This window comes from Chlamydotis macqueenii, chromosome 5 (genome assembly GCF_036417535.1).
Source record: "Chlamydotis macqueenii isolate bChlMac1 chromosome 5, bChlMac1.mat, whole genome shotgun sequence".
Lineage (NCBI taxonomy): Eukaryota > Metazoa > Chordata > Aves > Otidiformes > Otididae > Chlamydotis > Chlamydotis macqueenii.
The window spans coordinates 51,559,141-51,576,509 of NC_141560.1; the positions used below are offsets into that span (position 1 = coordinate 51,559,141).

The 17,369-nt window shown below is 55.0% G+C and overlaps 1 protein-coding gene across 1 annotated transcript; it reads left to right on the forward strand.

The window, feature by feature from the left end:
• The first annotated feature begins 2,923 nt into the window (after positions 1-2,923).
• Positions 2,924-13,802, forward strand: IFITM10 (interferon induced transmembrane protein 10). The gene is made up of 3 exons (XM_086749092.1): positions 2,924-2,965; positions 3,911-4,325; positions 12,913-13,802. The coding sequence occupies exons 1-3, from the start codon at positions 2,940-2,942 to the stop codon at positions 13,060-13,062; spliced, it is 591 nt and encodes a 196-aa protein (XP_086605218.1). The 5' UTR covers positions 2,924-2,939; the 3' UTR covers positions 13,063-13,802.
• The last annotated feature ends 3,567 nt before the right edge of the window (positions 13,803-17,369 follow it).

Genomic DNA, 17,369 nt, shown 5'->3' on the forward strand with positions numbered 1-17,369 from the left:
CTCAGACAAGGACCTGCCCAAGGAGAGGGAGGATGAGACCCCTCATTTATGGAGATGACTTGCTCATGTGGTTGGCTCAGCAATTTGTTGCTTTGGGAAACTATTTTTACTTACCATCAATGACGAATTACTTTGTTTTGGGGGCTGGTGGCTTCTTTTTTTTCTGCTCTTTCTTGGATTTATTTTTAGGTTCCTTCGGGACGGAGAGGAAGCAGAGTGCAGACTGAAAGCTTAGAGGACAGGAGACAGAGATCAAGGGAGAGTGGGGAGATGGCATTTACCCTGCCAAGCCTCAAGCGACCTTACTGCTTATGGGGCTTAGCAACCCAATGAGTAATTTTATAGGGTGGATAGGAAAGAGCATGCAGCAGGTTGTGGGCTTTCTTCTTCAGGAAAAAAAAAAAAAAGCTGAAGCAGGTCCTGCTAATGGTTTTCTGGAGAGCTGGAGCAGGATTTGAGATGGAAGACTTTCTCACGGGTCTTACAGCACTTGATTATGCTACAGCCCACATGTCTTTAACACGATTACAGGAGGATTGCTTTGGGGCAGGAAGGAAACATCTTTCCATTCTGTTCATCCCATGTTTAGCACAAAGGGATGCAGGCTTTGATGCCACAGTAATACAGGCGATTACTCAAACTCATCCAAGCTTTTATTTGAAAGGAAAGTGGTCCTAGACCTTATGGTTGAGGATTTGCATGCATGACCTTTAAAGACTCCCAGAAAATAGGAGTTTTAAAATAATGGAGAATATTTTTTTGTTCTTTGTGTCGTTATTTTTTTTAAGCCAGTTCCCTAATTCTGAAGAGACACATGAATGGCTTTTGAACCGCTGATGCTGCATGTTTGCCATTGTGGTCCATGCTAATAACCCTCTCATTGCTCACACTTAGGATTAAGAAAGATGATGATTTACCAACCCAAAGACCCAAAAATGCTGTGCAAACTGTAGAGCTGACCTGGTACCTGGAGAAGAGAAAAAGCAGCCATTCAACCTCACTCAGCTTTCAATCCTGTTCTCAGCAGGGAAAGCACTCGTCTCTGTTGGTCCCATGTTCCCCTACACCACCCCTGCTGCCACCTCTTGCCTCCTCCAGACCCCCTCTTTGACATTTTTCTCTGCTCACCTTCCATCCTTGCCTGAGATTTAAGAAGAGGAGCTGTCCTTCCTACAGAGCTTTCCCCAGACAACCAAACAGTAGGCTCATCAGTAGCTCCCACGGCAGATAGCACTCTGCATCCAAGGAGCTCCTTTGCTCCTCCTGAGCCTGAGGGAAGGATGCTCTGCACAGCTGCAGGTTGCCTCGGTTTGTCCAAGCCCTCCAGAAAAGCTGACAACAGCTGGCCATGGCTCTGCCTCTCCTGCAAACACCTTAATCCCACAGGAACATCACTTTCACCCCAGTGCTGCTTCTGCTCCTTAGCAGCTTCTTGGAGAGAGACCTGGATCTCATCACAGGCAGCCATAGCACTAATAAAACCCTCTTTACTTTGGCAGGACCCAACACCACTCTGGCAGCGACAAATCTCAAACCAAAGGGCGATTTGTCCTTATTTAACCAGCGCAGGCACCTTCAGGGGGATTAAATTAACCCCGTGCAAACTGGACCCCCTCCAGCCCAGAAGCGCTGTGGCCACAGAAGTCCCCTCACGTCACACCAACCCACCGGGATGAACAGGGAGTGAGTGCTCCTACGCAGGAGCCAAACCTCCCTGTAAGCAGCTGAGTCAATTACCATCCTTATTTCTTAGCTCAGCACTTTGTGGGTAGGCTTAAGGCATTTCCAGAGGATTTCCCTTCTCCTGCAGGTATTGCTCACGCAAACTTTTGTTTTACCCAGTCTGTTTCCAGTACTCTTGAGACTTCTCCGCTCACCTTCCCCCGTGTCCCAGCTGAACTGGCTGCTGCCTCAAGGCCACCTGCGCCAGGCTGGGCTCTGCTGCTGTGTCTCATGTCCTCACCCTCCCTGTGCCACGGCTTCATCCTCCCAAATGACCTGCAAGCCGTCCCTGCGTGGCACCAGCTGCTCTCTGGCATCGTGTCCCTGGGGGGACGCTACTGCAGCACCCCAGAATTGGGTTTCCGTGCAGCTCCCAGAGCACTTGGCAACGGGAGGCAGCAAGCATTTCCCTGATCCTGTTCCAAGCCCGGGCAGGGCCAGATCATCCTGGGCTTGTCCATCCTTCGTAGCACCCCCACCTCCCTCCCGTAAAGCAGCCCCATGCCCTGCATCCTGCTGCCGGGGTACTCCCACCCCTTCCCACACTGGGATTTGCTCGGTCCTGGCAGGATTTATCACCCCACACGAAGGATTTATCCCCTTTCCATCCACGCCCCACAACTAAGGCACTTTTTTTCCCCACGGCGCTGCATCACCCCCTCCTCCCCTCCCCAATCTGTCCCCATCATTCCCACACGCCCTTTGCCACGCTTGCTTTAGGTTTTTCTACCCAGGCCCATGGAAGCGATCCCGCAACCCAGGCTGCAGCCAGTCCCCGCCGCAGAGGTCTCGGTGGGAGATGCTGGGGAGAGCGGGGCCGAGCATCATCCCCCCTCATTCCCCCAACCCCACGGGCGGCCGGGGAAGGGGCTCGGCCGGGCCCGGGAGGTGCCCTTCTCCAGCCAGGATGCTTCAAGCAGGAGGTGACGTCCCTGTAGGGGGGACACAAGGAAAAGGGCTGGAACACGGAGGAGCTCTCCTGCGTGGAGGATGTTTGGGGGGGAGGAGGGGGGCTGCGGGTTGACCTTCCCAGCCCCTAACTCTCCCCCGTGCCCACTCCTAGCCCATGGGTGTCCCCACCCCGCCCTCCCCTCCTCCCGCAACTCCAGCGCCGAGGAAGCCGAGCCGGAGGCAGTGCTGAGCCGGATATGCAGCGACTCCCCGCATCCCTCCTTGTGAGTATCCCTCGCTCCTCCCGATGCCTTCGGAGGAGCCGGATGGACGGACGGATGGGCGGCCAGAGGTGGACTAGTCTCTCCTATTTGCAAAGCTGGGGTGGGGGGGAACCTTTTCCCACATCCTCTTCCCCATCCTCTGTCTTCATTCCCTCTTCTCCCTCCTCTTCCTCCTCTCCGGCCACGATATTCTCAAAAAAAAAAAAAAAAAAAAAAAAAGGAGAGGGAACCTGCTGGCAGGTGGAAGGAATGGGGAAATGCAATCCCATCTGGAATCCCGCAGAGATGAGGACTCAGCCAAAAAAAAAAAAAAAGTCCCCTCCAAAATAAAACCCCCGGGAGGGAGGGAGGGCGAGGGGCCGGGCTGCTCTGCCGCACTGGGAGACCCGCTCCGCCCGCCGCCGAGAGACCCTCTCCCGTCCCGGCATGGAACAGAAAGAGGGAGGCCCCGACAGACCGACAGACAGCCCGACAGACAGGGGAGCAGGGGAGGGCTGCGGGGGGGATGCAGCGCGGCGAGCTGGCCGCTGCCCTGGAGCCCACCGGCTCCTCCCAAGTGTTTCTTTCTGCTTTTATTTGTTTCCTTCCTTCTTTGTTGTTGTTTTGTTTTTTTTTTTTATTTCCCCACTCGTGACTCGGGCGCGGGTCACGCAGGACAGCGGGCGGCAGGGGCGGGAGGAGGAGGGCGAGGGGGAGGGACGCTGCCCGCTCCCCTGCCCCCGCCGCGGGGCCGGGGCCGGCGGCAGCTCCGCGCCCGGGCAGCTGCTGTGTGGTCCCCGGGCTCCCTGCTCCCCCTCTGCCTGCCCTCCTCCCCTCCCTCTCTCCTCTGCCCACTCCCTCGCTCCTCTCCCCGCTCTCTCCTCTGTCTCCCGGTCCCTGTCTCTTTCCTGCCTAGCCCCCACGTCTCCCCTTTTTCTTCTCCTTCCCTGCTTTTTTCTTCTCCCTCCCCTCCCTCCCCGGCCTCTCCATCCCCTCACCCCCGTTTTTCACGGGGACATTTTTCTCTTTGCCAGGGCAGAGCGCGGTGACACCGCGGCAGCCACCACGGAGAGGACACAGGATCCCCCGCTGGGCCCGCCGTGCCCCTTCGAGGGGGCGGCCTGGACCCCGAGACCCCCCCAGGGACCCCCACAGGGCTGCTTCGCCTGCATCGCCAAGCCCCCGGCTCTCCGGCAAGCTTCACCTGTCCTGTCTCCTTCTTCTGCCGTTTATCTCATGGAGAGCAAGAGCTGCAAAGGGGACAGCCTGCGGCCGGCAGTCCCGTGCAAGCACTCTGTGGAGAAGAAGACGATGACCAACCCCACCACTGTCATCGAAATCTACCCCGACACCACCGAGGTGAATGACTACTATCTCTGGTCCATCTTCAACTTCGTATACCTCAACTTCTGCTGCCTCGGCTTCATCGCCTTGGCCTATTCATTGAAAGTGAGTACTGAGCACGAGGTGTGGGGCAAGGGGTGGCCGGACGCAGGGGCAAGCACTTGGGGGTCACGCCTGATGTAAATCATGTCTTTGCCACACAGACGAACGGTTGCAGCCGCTGGGGATGGGGATGGGGAAAGCCAAGGTGTGTTTTGGAGCTGGAGGTGTTGCTTCAGCTGGGGAAGAGGTGCTGTGACTTCCTCCAGTACCCTCAGAGGCTCCTCTGTCCTGTGTCAGGGTGATGGGCAGGCAATGCAGGGCTGGCTGGGCACGTGCTGCGCTCATAGGCGCCCAGGCACTCGGTCCCTTCTTCAGAATCCTATCGGTTAGAGATCATCAGGGCAGGATCCAGCAGCTGGATGGTCGGGCAGAAGCAATACGAAGCAGCCGGCCGGGATCAGCCAGCGCCTGGCAAGTGGCAGGAGGGGAGAGGCAGCTGAGGCGCAGGGCAATCCTGTCTGTTTCCTTCTTGCCCTCTTTCATTAAAACACCAGAGCTCCCCCACTATGAGCCCTGTAAATCCCTGGACAAGCCCTGGAGACCTGCCAGCATTGTAGGAATGAGCCCCGGCTAGCTGAGGAGAGGGAACAGAGTGGCGGGGGGGCTTTGCACAGCATTGGGGCCAGGAGCAAATAAAGCTGTGTTGATGGGGAGGGCAACGGCATAGAGCACAGCCAGCGAAGGGGACGGGACTGGGGTACCCCTGGTAGCTACAGGGGAGAGCAGCCCCGCAGGGATGGCACCTGGCAAACAGGCAGCAGCCCCCTGCCAGGGGCCTGGGCTGCCCTCCCCTTCCCTGCCTGCCAGCCTCAAAACTCACTGAATGGATGTGCCGAGAGCCTGGGGCGGCTGGTTGGCCCTGGAGAGGAGCTAGCTGATTTGTTTTGGCAGGCAGCATTTAGGGAAAGGCCAGGGTGCAGACGGGCTTCGTCACAGAAGCAGATCAATTAACTCCATCCAGCTCCCATGAATTGGACTGCCAGTGCCCAGCACTGCAAGGAGGCTGCTTCTGAACCCATCAGGGTCTCTGGCAGAAAGGCTTGGTGTCAAGTTTGGGGACCCATGCCCTAGGCTTGCCCAGAACTGGCACCACGGTGCCTGCCTCAGTTTCCCCTTCCCCAAGATGTGAGCGAGGAGCACCTCTCTGCCACCCATGCGGCAGGCTTCACTGCTGCCTGGGCGAGGCATTTAACAGCTTAAACCATGCCGGGGCTGAGCATCACCGCAAGAAGGACTGACCCAAGGGCAAATCCAGGCAGCGGCAGCCTAACACGAGTAGGGAGAGGGAGTCCCTTAACATTCACACTCATTTAGCCAGCAAGAGAAAAAACTGGCTTCCTCCTTTTTTTGTGTGTCTTTTCTGAATTTTCCTCTAATGATCAGCATCTCTCCCATGCAAGAGGCACGGTCACAGCGGGCTAGGAAAGGGTTTCTCATCACAGGGGCACGGCGGTAGCTACAGTGGGTATCTGCGTAGATGCGGTCCCTTCGCTGCAGCCAGCAGTGGGGACAGGACAGCCTGAGGACCAGGCTGAACCATCCCCAGGAGACAGGATGGATAGGGTCTGCCACCTACAAGGTTTTTAAAAGCTGGACCCTTCACTATCCTTGACGTGACAATGAAGGAAGGGCAAAGCCCTGAAGTAACCTGGGGCCAGAGCCTTGTGCCGGGGCAGAGGTGTGGACTCAGCATCCAGCTGCAAAGGTCTAGAGGATGTTAACTCCAGTGTGGGGAAAAAAAAAAAAAAGTGGTGAGGAGGGAAGGCACATGGGCAAATATGCTCCAAATCAGGGAAAGGAAAATAGAAGATGGCTATCAAAAACCAGCCTTGGCTTTTGGACTGTGGAGGCGGTAGCTGATCAGATGCGGTGGTGGTACCCAAACAGACGCAGAGCTGAGCTCGCAGAAAGAACCCTGCTCTGGTCTGGGAGCTCCCCAGCGGCTGTGACTCAGTGGCAGAGGGAAAATAGGAACTAAGTGTCCCTAGAGGCACAGAACAGAGCTAGCAAGTGGCCAAAGGGATGGCAAATGCCCTTGCGAGCTGCTATTGGGATGGGTGGTGGGAGGCAACGGGGATGCTGGGGCAGTAGCAGATGGTCTGTCCTGGGGAAGACCACTGGGATGTTAAGAAAGTCGGGATCCTTTCTCACTCACAGCTGCTGCAGAAACCTTCAGAACATCCCAGTCAGGCTGGATGGTAGGGTCATTTCTCCAGAGGCCTTTTGTTTTCATCTCTTTTACAGTCAATAAGGTTTTCCCCCCTGGAAGTTCAGAGAAAGCAGAAGCAAGGAATGCCCTGAGGACAGATGTCTTTTTAAACAGACTTCTCTTATTGCTCTGCAATTAAATGTAAAGACAGTTTAGCGCAAGATAACTTAAATCTCAGCCTTTCTAGGATGTCTGTGCTCTGCAGGACCACGTAAGGTGCTGTGGGAAGGAGAGGAGGGGAGCAGCACCTTCCCCTCCCTGAGACCATTCTGGGACCTCTGACGGCAGACCCCTCAGCCAGTGGAGCACAGGTTTCCTGGTTGAAGAGCCATCAGGGCGCTGATGGCATAAACAGTTCCCAGGTTATGGTTTTTCCATTTCCTTTAAATAACTGAAACATCTAGCAACCTCAGGAATCATAGTTTTCTTTATTAGAAACAGCATTTTCAATACCCTGCCATAAACATCATGTGCTTTTGCCAGATTCATACCATTAATAAAGCAGTAGCTCCTTCGTGCCCCAAGTCCATGAGATGTTTCATTATGGACCTTAGCACACCCTCGTATTTCCACCAATTTCAGCAGCACAGTGCCCACACTGGGAGCCAGATATGTGCTTAGGTACCATAAAGCTGTCTCCTTCCCCGTGCCCACTTTTATTGGTTTCAGCTGCAGCTGGGAAAACAGTACCTCCATATCTGCCTGGCCTTTGGCACGTGAGCTGCAGCCTTCTAGATTTTTTTTTTCTGCAGGGAAATGCTATTTCATGGTGACCACCATTTACTAAAAAATGCCCAAAACCCACCCCAGCACCAAAGAATTTCTGCTCTTACTCAAAGAAACACATGAAGTGAGGTGAAGGCAAAGACTGTGACATCCAAGCCAAGTACTCTGTGTGACAGACACCCCAGCCAAGCACTCTGAATAACAGTGTGAGGGCACACCTCATCTTTATTTACAGCCATAGCAGGCCAGATCCTCAGCAGACAGAGCTTGCTGGGCTGCAATGGAGTCACACCAACTCACATATCCCTCCAGGGTTATTTCTAGCATCTCAAGCTTCTCAAGGTCAGCCTCCCGGAGCACAAGCAAGGCACTCACATGTAGGTGTGCATTGGTACTGGGGAAGAGGAGATAAACAGCAGGAGCAGGGAGTTAGAAACCCTGAAGTAACCTTAACGCCAGCCTGGCATGGATGCGAGGATCACTCCAATGGCAACACTTTGGATTTGGTTGGTTTTCATCAGGAGCAAATGCCATGGCCTGATATTTGGCAGCTCCCTCCCACCTCTTTCCTAGCTCCATGCTGTAATGAAGGATGCATCACTGCCTCGTGGCAGGAGATCTCACTTCAGTCGTTAGGAGATCCATCTCCAGCCACCAGCGGGGTGGGCCTCAGTGCTCGTTATGCTATGAGGGGTCGACCAGAGGAGCTAGGGTCTGAGGTGAGCCATGGTATGCATGCCGTGTTGTGACTGTACAGAGCTGAAGATGGTAGAAGCCCTGCTGGCTTTTTAAGCCCCACCAGCAGCCCACGGGGTTGCTCGCAGAGTTTTCCTGCCCCTCAAGGCCACTGAAGTTTGTGGTGTGATAGCACCTCAGGAGAGCTGGGCTCTCCTCCGCTCCCTCAGCCCGGCCCTTAGCGCACAGCTGCGGGCATGGCTGTTTACCTTCCCCTCTCACCATGTGTTGACCTCCCTCATCTCGAGTGGAAGCTGACCGGCACAAATCCATAGCTATTTATTAACCCCAGGAAGCTGAGAGGCTGCAGCACCTGACCCCTCAGACAGGCTCTCAGCCCGCTTTTCAGGAGGAGCGATGGTTTACGGAGGCGACAGCCGGCAGGTGCCAGCATGGTGGAGGTATGCAGGCTGGAGAGCTCTTGCTCAATTCGTGGAGCAAATAAACCCAAGGATCCCCTCCAGAGCTCCTTATGCATAGAGACGCAGAGCATGGAAATAGGTTTACAGACAACCAGCTGTGGGCTGCCTGCTAAAAGCTGGGCTGCCTTAAATACAGCCTCATTAGGCTCATTATCAACAATCCATTTGTCTCCTCCTGCAAGCTGAGGCAGCACTTCATACCCTCACAGCAAGTTCCCTGCTCCCAAAAAAACTGAGAGGGGCCAAGCCTCAGAGCAGAGAGTGGGGAGATGGCTGCTGGGGAAGGGACGAGACAGTAGAAGTTGAGGGGAATGATTGGAGAGGAAGCTGAAGGGAAAGCCTCAAGGGGAGGAAGGGTACGAGATGGTGGTCAGAGGGAGGAGAGAAAGACCCCTACATGCAGGAGATGTTGGAGAACAAGGTGAGATGGAGATGGTGGAGGACAAGTGATCTGGAAATGGTGGAAGGCAAGGTGAGCAGCAGGGAGGTGACAGACAAGTAGGAAGAGAGGGAAAGGCCACCTCTGCCTTTTGCTGGTGGGACAGGGAAGGAGGAATATTTGCATATTAAACCACAAAAGCAGGCTGTGTTTTGTGGAAGGCCAGGCATGGAAAAGGAAGGGAAATATATAAGTTGTCAAGCCAGACCAGAGATGAGCTTTGCCTTGCCCAGGGTGGGATCTCCAGAAGGGCCATCACGCAGTGCTTTGGGGTGCCTGGGGAAATGCTACAGGATAATTATCCTTACACACCAGTTATCTCAGTGCAAAGCAGGGCCAAAAATCCCCCCCCAAATTTAGGCAACGTGAGAAGGGTTGAAGTAACAATGAGAAAAGAGTCTGTGACTAAGGAAGCACCACACTTGGGTTTGGAGGAGTTGTGACCTTGGGGACTTGTCCCCCCCATGCCTCACCTCCTGTGCTGTGGAAGGAAGCAGCTTCCAGGGCTCCCAGAAGCTTGTGCACCAGCTGCCAGCACATTATGGTGATGGTGGCCACAGGAGCATGAAAACAGGAAAAGCTGAGGCTGGGCTATAAGAAAGACACTGACATCTCCTTAAGGACAAAGCGGAGAAGGAGCCGAAACGCGTATCTGCTCTCCAGGAGAGCTCCTCCTCCAGAGCCTGGCTCAGCTGCTGCAGCAGGACATTGAAGGGAGACATTTGCAAGCATCTGGGTGTGCAAGGCCAGGTGGGAGGAGGTGGGGCTACCCTGGAGAGATGTGGGAGGCTAGGGCTGCAAGTGGTTTAGAAGGAGAAACATCTTTTCATTGCGCTTGTGTGCCACAGGGGCCCTGGCACTTGTCCGGTGCTTAAAGACTCCATTGCAATATAAATTATAATGGACAATAATGGATGATTTGCATGAGGGTGACCGCTGAAGCCATAGGGTATATGGAGAAATAATAAGGGAGGAGAGGAGGGGGACAGAGGACTCAGCAGGGACGAGGGATCCAGGCAACCAAGGACACAACAGCTGGAGGAGAGCTAGGGAAGGGAAAGGACAGGGAAAGGGCAGGGGGCTGCTGGAGACAGAGGATGTGGCAGAGCACAATGTTCCACAGGGGTGGCAGGAGCAGGCAGGTGGAACTGGCCGGACGGGCAGGGAGAGAAGGCAGCTGGGTGCCCTTCGGCAGGAGTCGAAGGCGGCTGTCCGTACGTTCATTTGAGCCCGAACTGCAGGAAAGGGAAGAGATGGGAAGGACAAAAAAAGGAAATAGGAGGAAATGGTGGCACTGGGGAGGTGGTGGCAACCCCGGGCAGCCGTCGCTAGAGATGCTGAGGAGCAGCAGGCTGGAGCAGGGCTGCGGGAAAGTCAAGGGCAGGCACTGCTGAAGCGCACTGTGGGAAAGAACTAAAGCACCCGTCAGGAGTACGAGCTGGTGTCAGGTGGGAGAGGCTGCTGGGAGCACTGGGAGAGGGCTGGGCACAGAAATTAGAGCAGCAGGGCACCCCGGGGACAGGAGGAGCAGGAGGCGAGGAGCAGGGGAGAGCTCCGGGGGCCAAGAGGAAGTGGCCCCACTAAGGCAAAGCGAGCTGCTGGGCGGTGGGAGGGTTGCAGAGCTGGCTGCACCGGCCGCACCGGTCTGTGGGAGAAACCTCCATCTGCCTGGCAAACACCGGCTTGCCTGCAGCAGAGAGCAACCTCTCCCAGCCGCAGCTGAGTTATGGAGGAGGAAGAGGCAGAAGGCATTTGCTCTGCACAGGGTTTGCCTCTGGCGGCCCCGCCACCGGGGAAGAGGAAAGCATGTAAGAGCTTCAGAGAGCCTGCCGGGAGCAGCAGGTGGGATCTCTGGCCCAAATCCAGCACCCCTGGGGCTCTGGCTGCAGGAACCTCGGCGCTTCTCACCGGCAGGTGAGGTGGTGCTGGCTGCCAGGCACTGCTGCACCCAGGGGTTTTCAGGAGGATGCTGGATCTACCGAATAGTTTCAAAGGTGAGTCATCCCAGACACACAGCTAACACATGAAGGTGCGTAGGCTCCCAGGCTGCCAGCTTGCTGCCTTTGCAGAGGTCATCTCCACAGCCAGAAGCACCAGCCAAGCATACCACAGAGCCACGCGCAGTTTGTGACCATCCCATGTCCCCGGTCCCAGAAGGATGCCCTGAAACTGCCGAGCACTCAGCAGTGGGGTGATGGCTGGATGGCCCCTGCTCCCGCTGCATGTTCCCAGGAGTGGGGCGCACCAGAGGCTGAAGATATGGCACTGGAGGATTTGATATAAGGATGAAAAGAGAGCTCTCATTCTTGCGTATGTGCCTGCCGGTGCCGGCTCCTGTGAGCCTCCTGCCAGTGGCAGCCTCCCTCCCCACCGTCCAGGATTAATGAAGAGGACCGTTATGAAAGAGTCTGGGGAGTGCTTCTGCAGAGAGGTCCTCACTGGTGTGATGGAGGAGGGGACATTGTTTGAGGGTCTGAGGCCTTGTGAACCAGCATGATGCAGTGGGAACGAGGGGTTCAGCGACCCTTCTCCATATCCAGCAAGTCACAGAAGGCCTTCAGGACAGTGCTGTGGGTAAGCACTGCAGGAGGGAGAGAGAAAAATTCACTAGGATGTGGTCTGAATCCATCGCAGAGTCTTTTTGGAAAGCTCCTGTTCGATAAAAGCCTTTTAATATATCTAGGTAGGGCTCTGGGGCTGGTTTTTGCAGCCAGCCACCGACATCTAGCGTTCAGCCCGCAGCGCCGTGCTGGTGCTCACGCTGCTGGCAGGCAGGACGGGCTGCGAAGGACACACAGCCCCGCAACCTGCGACCCTCCAGCCATAAAGCAGGCAGCGAAGGCAGGCATTTCTGGATTCCCTGCTCGGATGCGGGTAAAGTCTCCCGATCCTTTTGTCCCGCATCCTTGTGGCTCCAGCTGCTTGGATCTGCTGAGTGCCAGCTGACAGGGTGGTTTGGGGACAGGGACGCATCCCTCCTAGGAAGGGATGGAGCCTGACGGCTCATTTGCTGGGCTCAAACTGCATAGCTGCTGCTGGCCAGCAGTGCCATCAGCTGCCTGGCTGGTGGTATTAACTGCCTGGCGATGCCATCTGCTGTCTGGTAGTGCCATCACTGCCTGCCAGTGGCACCGCTGCCTGGCAGTGCCATCCACTGCCTGGTAATGCCATCCACTGTCTGCCAGTGCCATCGCTGCCTGCCAGTGCCATCCACTGCCTGGTAATGCCATCCACTGCCTGGCAGTGCCATTGCTGCCTGGCAGCCTGGAGGAGGTGGAGGCAAGGCAGTGACATGGACGTCCACTATCCTTACCCGCTGCAGAGCTGTCCCAAGGCAAGCCCATGAAAGTCCCAGCCCGCAGGATAACGAAGAGAGCAGACCGCGCTGTCAAGATTGAAAACTGCCAGTGGTGGAGACGCTACACGCGCCGCATAAGACCTGCAAAAGGAACTCATTAACCCAGGACTGCTTAATATGCTGGAGGCTCGTGCGCAGCCCAGGAGCTGCAGTACGATGCTGTGCCAGGTTTCACCCGCTCAGCCCCTCAGCGGAGACGGAGACACAGGGATGCACGCCGAAACTGCAGCCGGTCGTCTCGCTTGTGGGCCAGGCGAGCTAAAGCCCAGCGCTGCAGAGCCAGGGGGCTGAGACAAGGTGGGAAGGATGCTTTAGTGTCCACATACGTGGGGTGTACGATGGATTGCACCTCAGTTCCCTTGCGCGCCCTTGGGCTCTAAATGGCACTGTCCCAGTCCAGGAGACATAGGGACCTGGTTTGTCTGGTTGGTAACAGCAATGGGTCACTCTTTCAGGTCTTCTCCGCTCCCAGGGGTTTCAAGCCCACAGGTGTTACAGTGCTTGGCCTCACAAGCTCAACCCATAGCAGAGCCAGGGTGCAAACCTCACCTCGGGGTGTTTTATGGCACCCCAAGCGTTCAAATGCAAAGAGGCACAGCCCAGCCCTCGTTCTCTCCGCAGGTACCCTGACGTATGAGTGTTACTTGAAAGAAGTTATATCTTTTTATACATCTCCCTATTTTTTTTTTCTTTTGTCTCAGGTCCGGGATAAGAAACTCCTCAATGACTTAAACGGAGCAGTCGAAGATGCCAAGACAGCCCGGCTTTTTAACATCACCAGCTCAGCCCTTGCCACCTTCTGTATCATCCTTATCTTCATCTTCCTGCGATACCCCCTCACTGACTACTAGAGTGAGGCCAACAGCAGCGGCTGCCGCCAAAATGCCTCTATGCCAGAAGTGTCTGCAGTTGTTTCTTGTAGCAAGGACGCAAAAAAAAAAAAAAAAAAACCACCACTCGACCTTGATTGCAAAAAAAAAAAAAAAGCCACTTAAATACATAAATAAAAATTAAATGAGTTGATCAGCCCAGCTGAGCATACTCTTCCTGTCCCCAAACATTTTGTGAACTGCTGTAGGAGAGGGTCTCACTCTTATCCAGGCACAGGGAGACAAATAGACCGAGAAATATTTATTTTATGGCCAACAAGCCGTGTGACAAGAGTGTGCAAAGCTGAGAGTGACACACGCCTGGCGGCAGACAGCTGAGCTTTGGGAGCAGCGGGGTCCTGCCGAGAGGGAGGTGCGTGCAGCGATGGATGGTGGTTGCGGCAGAGCTGGCTCACAACATATCAGACATCTTCAGATCACCCCGCTGCCCCCCAGTGCACGGGGGTTCCTTTTCCTCTCTTGAGTTTCATCCACTGGTTCAAACAACTCCCAGCCCCTGGAGAGCCGAGGGTGGTAGGAAATCCATGCTAGGGAGCCCTGAAGCCTTCAGATAAACCCCAAAGCGTTAAAAGGCAGATTTCCTCAGGATATCTCGGCAATGCTGAGAAGGAAGGCACCTTCTGGAGAACTTGCCTGAGCCCCCTAAGCCAAGTGCTACTGTATTTCTGTGAATTGTCAATAAAGATACCTCTGATATCTGATGCTGCTGGGTTAATTCCTTCCTTAGCAGGGCCGGGCTCCTGTTCCCTGCAGGCTGGCTGCTTGGGAGAGATGTAAAGCAGGAGTGAGGGATGTTGCTGCAGGTCAGGGCCTCATGCAGCCATAAAAGAGGACGCAGATCCCAATTTAAGAGCAGAGATCCCAGCGACTCCTGTGATGGCCGGTCAATGGCAAGCAGGCCAACGCAGCCAAGCAGGCAGGTCCCCCCTCCCCTGCTAGCACCAACCTTGAAGACAGAAATAAATCACCAGAGTCTGAACCTGCTGCTACCACAGCACTTCCCAGGGTTGTTACTGAGAGCCAGATTTTGGAGACACTGTGCATTTGCCCCTGAACAAGGCAAGAGCTCAGAGCCCTTCACAATAGCTGCCTGCAGCTGCCTGTAGTGCTGCAAATCAACAAACCCTGACTTGAAAATACCACAAATGAACAGCAAGACTGAATGGCTTTTCAGCCTCTCTTACCCTTCATCTCATCTGCCTCATCTTTTTCCATCGCAAGCCAAGGGAGATGGGTCACTGCAGACCAGCCAGGGAGGAGGTAACAGCATCCATCTTTGCGCCCACAACAAAGGTGAAGGTGCAGCAAGAGATGGGGAACGCAGACAAGCCGTCGTGGGACACTTCTTCCTCTGCTGAGTGCGTGGTTAAATCAGTGTGCTGTCGCTGTGTGCTCAGTGAAGGCTGTGCCATAGCAAGCTGTGGGCACAGGCCATGAGGATGCTTCCCTGAAAGCCTCATGAGATGTCATTTCCTTCCTGCCCAGGTCTCTACACCTTAACCCCAGCCTGGGCTTCATTTATAGGGGAAGCTACAGGCAGAAGGACCTGCAGCCCTACCTGCTCCCCAGTCACTGGAGGGTGTTTCCACACCAGACCAGATCAGGGGTCTGTTTTGCACTGACATTTCCCCTGGCACCGGTACATGGTGCCCTGGGAAGTATCTTGGCCATGAACAGCTCTATGATCGCTCATCCAGAGGTCAAGACTCTTCCCAGCCTCTCTCGGTTACTTCTTGCTCCCTTCCCTGAAGCAAGATCTGAGGGGTCATAGCCATCGGCATTTTCATCCTAATGTACCTAGGAGCTGTATCCAGTCCTTGTTCTTGGCAGAGGAAGGAGATGACCTGTCACTATGGCAATGCCTCCAAAGAGGGTGCAGCCAAAATTACTCCCATTGCTGGCGTCTGATACCTGGAGCAAATTAAAGCCCACTGGGACGGTAGTAGTTTAGGCAAGACTCGGACTAGTCACGCTGAAATCCTCTGAAGGTTAGAAGGAGCACAGAGGTGAGGTTGCACCACCTTTTCCCTCCCCCTGTACCTGCACCAAGCTCACGTTGGCCATTCCCAAGGTCTTGGCTCCATATCCCTCACCATGTGGGTGCCCATCGTACCTCTCAAGCTTTGCAGCCCAAACACAAGCCCAGCAGGATGGGCTTGGGGAATAAGTCACACAGCGTGACCACGCTTTGCAGTGCTGGGGGCTCCAAGCCACAGGTTTAAGTCACTGCGGGACCAACATCCCTGGCATCTCTTGCAGTAACAAGTGCATTCGTCTCTGTGAGCTGGGACTCTTTGGAGCCATGTTGCAAGTCCTTTTGCACTCGGAGACCCCCCCTGACTGTGCGAAATCTTGCAGGGACCGTGCCACGGTCCCCATCTCCCATACCATGCAGGAAAGAGCCGTCTTGCTTGGCATGCAGGCGTGAAGCTGCTCAGATAAAGGCAGACATGACACAAAATTGGAAGTGACCCAAAGCCAGCCTTTCCTTCATTTAACAAGTGTGACAAATGAGTTGCCATCATCCCTTCCCCTGACGGACCGTCTTATCTGCAGAAAAATGGATGCTGTTTAATGAACCAGGGGAAATATTGAACTGACTCTGCAGCATTTTTGCATGCATAAACTGTCAGGGACGGAGAGGGTGGGTTGCTATTATTAGTAACCATCATATTTATTATTTGTTGCCCACGTTGTAGGAGGTGTGAATGCTGAAATCGCTGTGCTGCCGCAGGTTGGAGATGAACCGAGACCTGCCTCGGACAAGAGCAGGGTGGCAGAGGAGGATGCAGTGACCCCCATGGCTGGATGATCAACCCCAAGCAGATGCTCAGCTCCACAACAGCCCTCACGTTGGCTCCACCTGCAGCTCTGGGCTGGGAGCAGCAGAGTCCCTGCACTCTCCCCTCCTCTCCATTCACTTTAATGGAGCCTCTCCGAATTCATGGTAGTAGGAAAGCACCCCTCAAATGGGGAAAATGAGGAGGGGACATAGATTTCCAAGCTTGCTTAGGAGAAAAAAAAAAAAAAGAAAGTATTTATTCATGCAGAGGTCTTCCAAGCGCAGCAGTATCAAGGTGCTTAGCATTTTTTTAATCTTGCCAGTGCCGGGGAACCCCAAACTGAGACGGCAGAACTGCATCCCCGTATACTGGCAGGTAGGTACATCCCAGATTGCACCAACTGTGCTGTTAAGCGAAAAAAAGAACTTTTTTTTTCGTTTGGAGGGAACAAGAGAAAGAAAAGCAGCAGCCAAATCTGACAGGTCCTCTGATTGCTTTTTTCTTTTTTTTTTTTTTGTTAATTTTGCAAGAAAATTCTGGAAGTTCAGGTTTTGCCAAGGCTGACACCCGATGCAGCAGAAGGCAAGCTTTCGAGGGTTGCTTCCCTGCCTTTCCACTTCTGCCACTCACAACGTTGTGCCGCGCTCTCCAAATCACACCTTTTTTTGGCTGTGAAGCTGTAGCCTCTGTTGCACTTGGAGAAAAATTGAGAGGAGGGGGTGGAAGAGAGGAACAACCGAACGTTGCTTGAGAAGCATCTTTTGAGATGGGGAAGAACTGACGGTCACGTTGCCATGTAGAGATTTAATTGTATTCCCTTGGGAAACTGAGCTTGGCAGCTTGATGAGGATTTCTTTTTGCCTTTTTTTTTTTTTCCTCGAGGGGAGAAATGGGGAAGGGGGAAGAAAATGGTCCCATTTAGTCGACATTCTGAGATTGTCCCTAAAATACTGCTGCTGGTTTTGTGCCGCGGGTGCATGGCAGGCGTTTGGGGTGGGCGCGGGGAAAGGCCACCGAGGCTGGGGAGGGGATGCTGCGGGAACAGGGCTCCCTCAGCCCGGCGGTGAAACAGCTTCGTGGGGGGATCCCCCGTGGCAGCCCCAGCACGGCGGAGGAGGTCGCGGGGTGGGGGGAGCCGAGCCGGAGCCGGCCGGCAAGGAGCCGTGCTGCAGGAGGCAGGCAGAGGGCACCCTCGCACCGCTCCACGCCGAGCAGCCCGACCGCCCATCACCGCGGCGTCTGGGCTGGCCTGGAGGCCTCGGGACCCTCGCGGGGAGTAGGGGTCCGGTCCAACCCCGCTCATCCCGAGCAGCCGGGACTCCCCCTCTCCACAAACCCCGTCGCTGGGGAGATGCTAGGCGCTCCCCCCCTGCCCCCCCCCACCCGCAGGGCAAGCAGATGTGGGGTGAGGGTAACTCTTGCACCCGAAAAACAGCCAGGAGCAGGTAGAGGCGAGGCGACAGCCCCAGCCCCCTGCAGGGACAT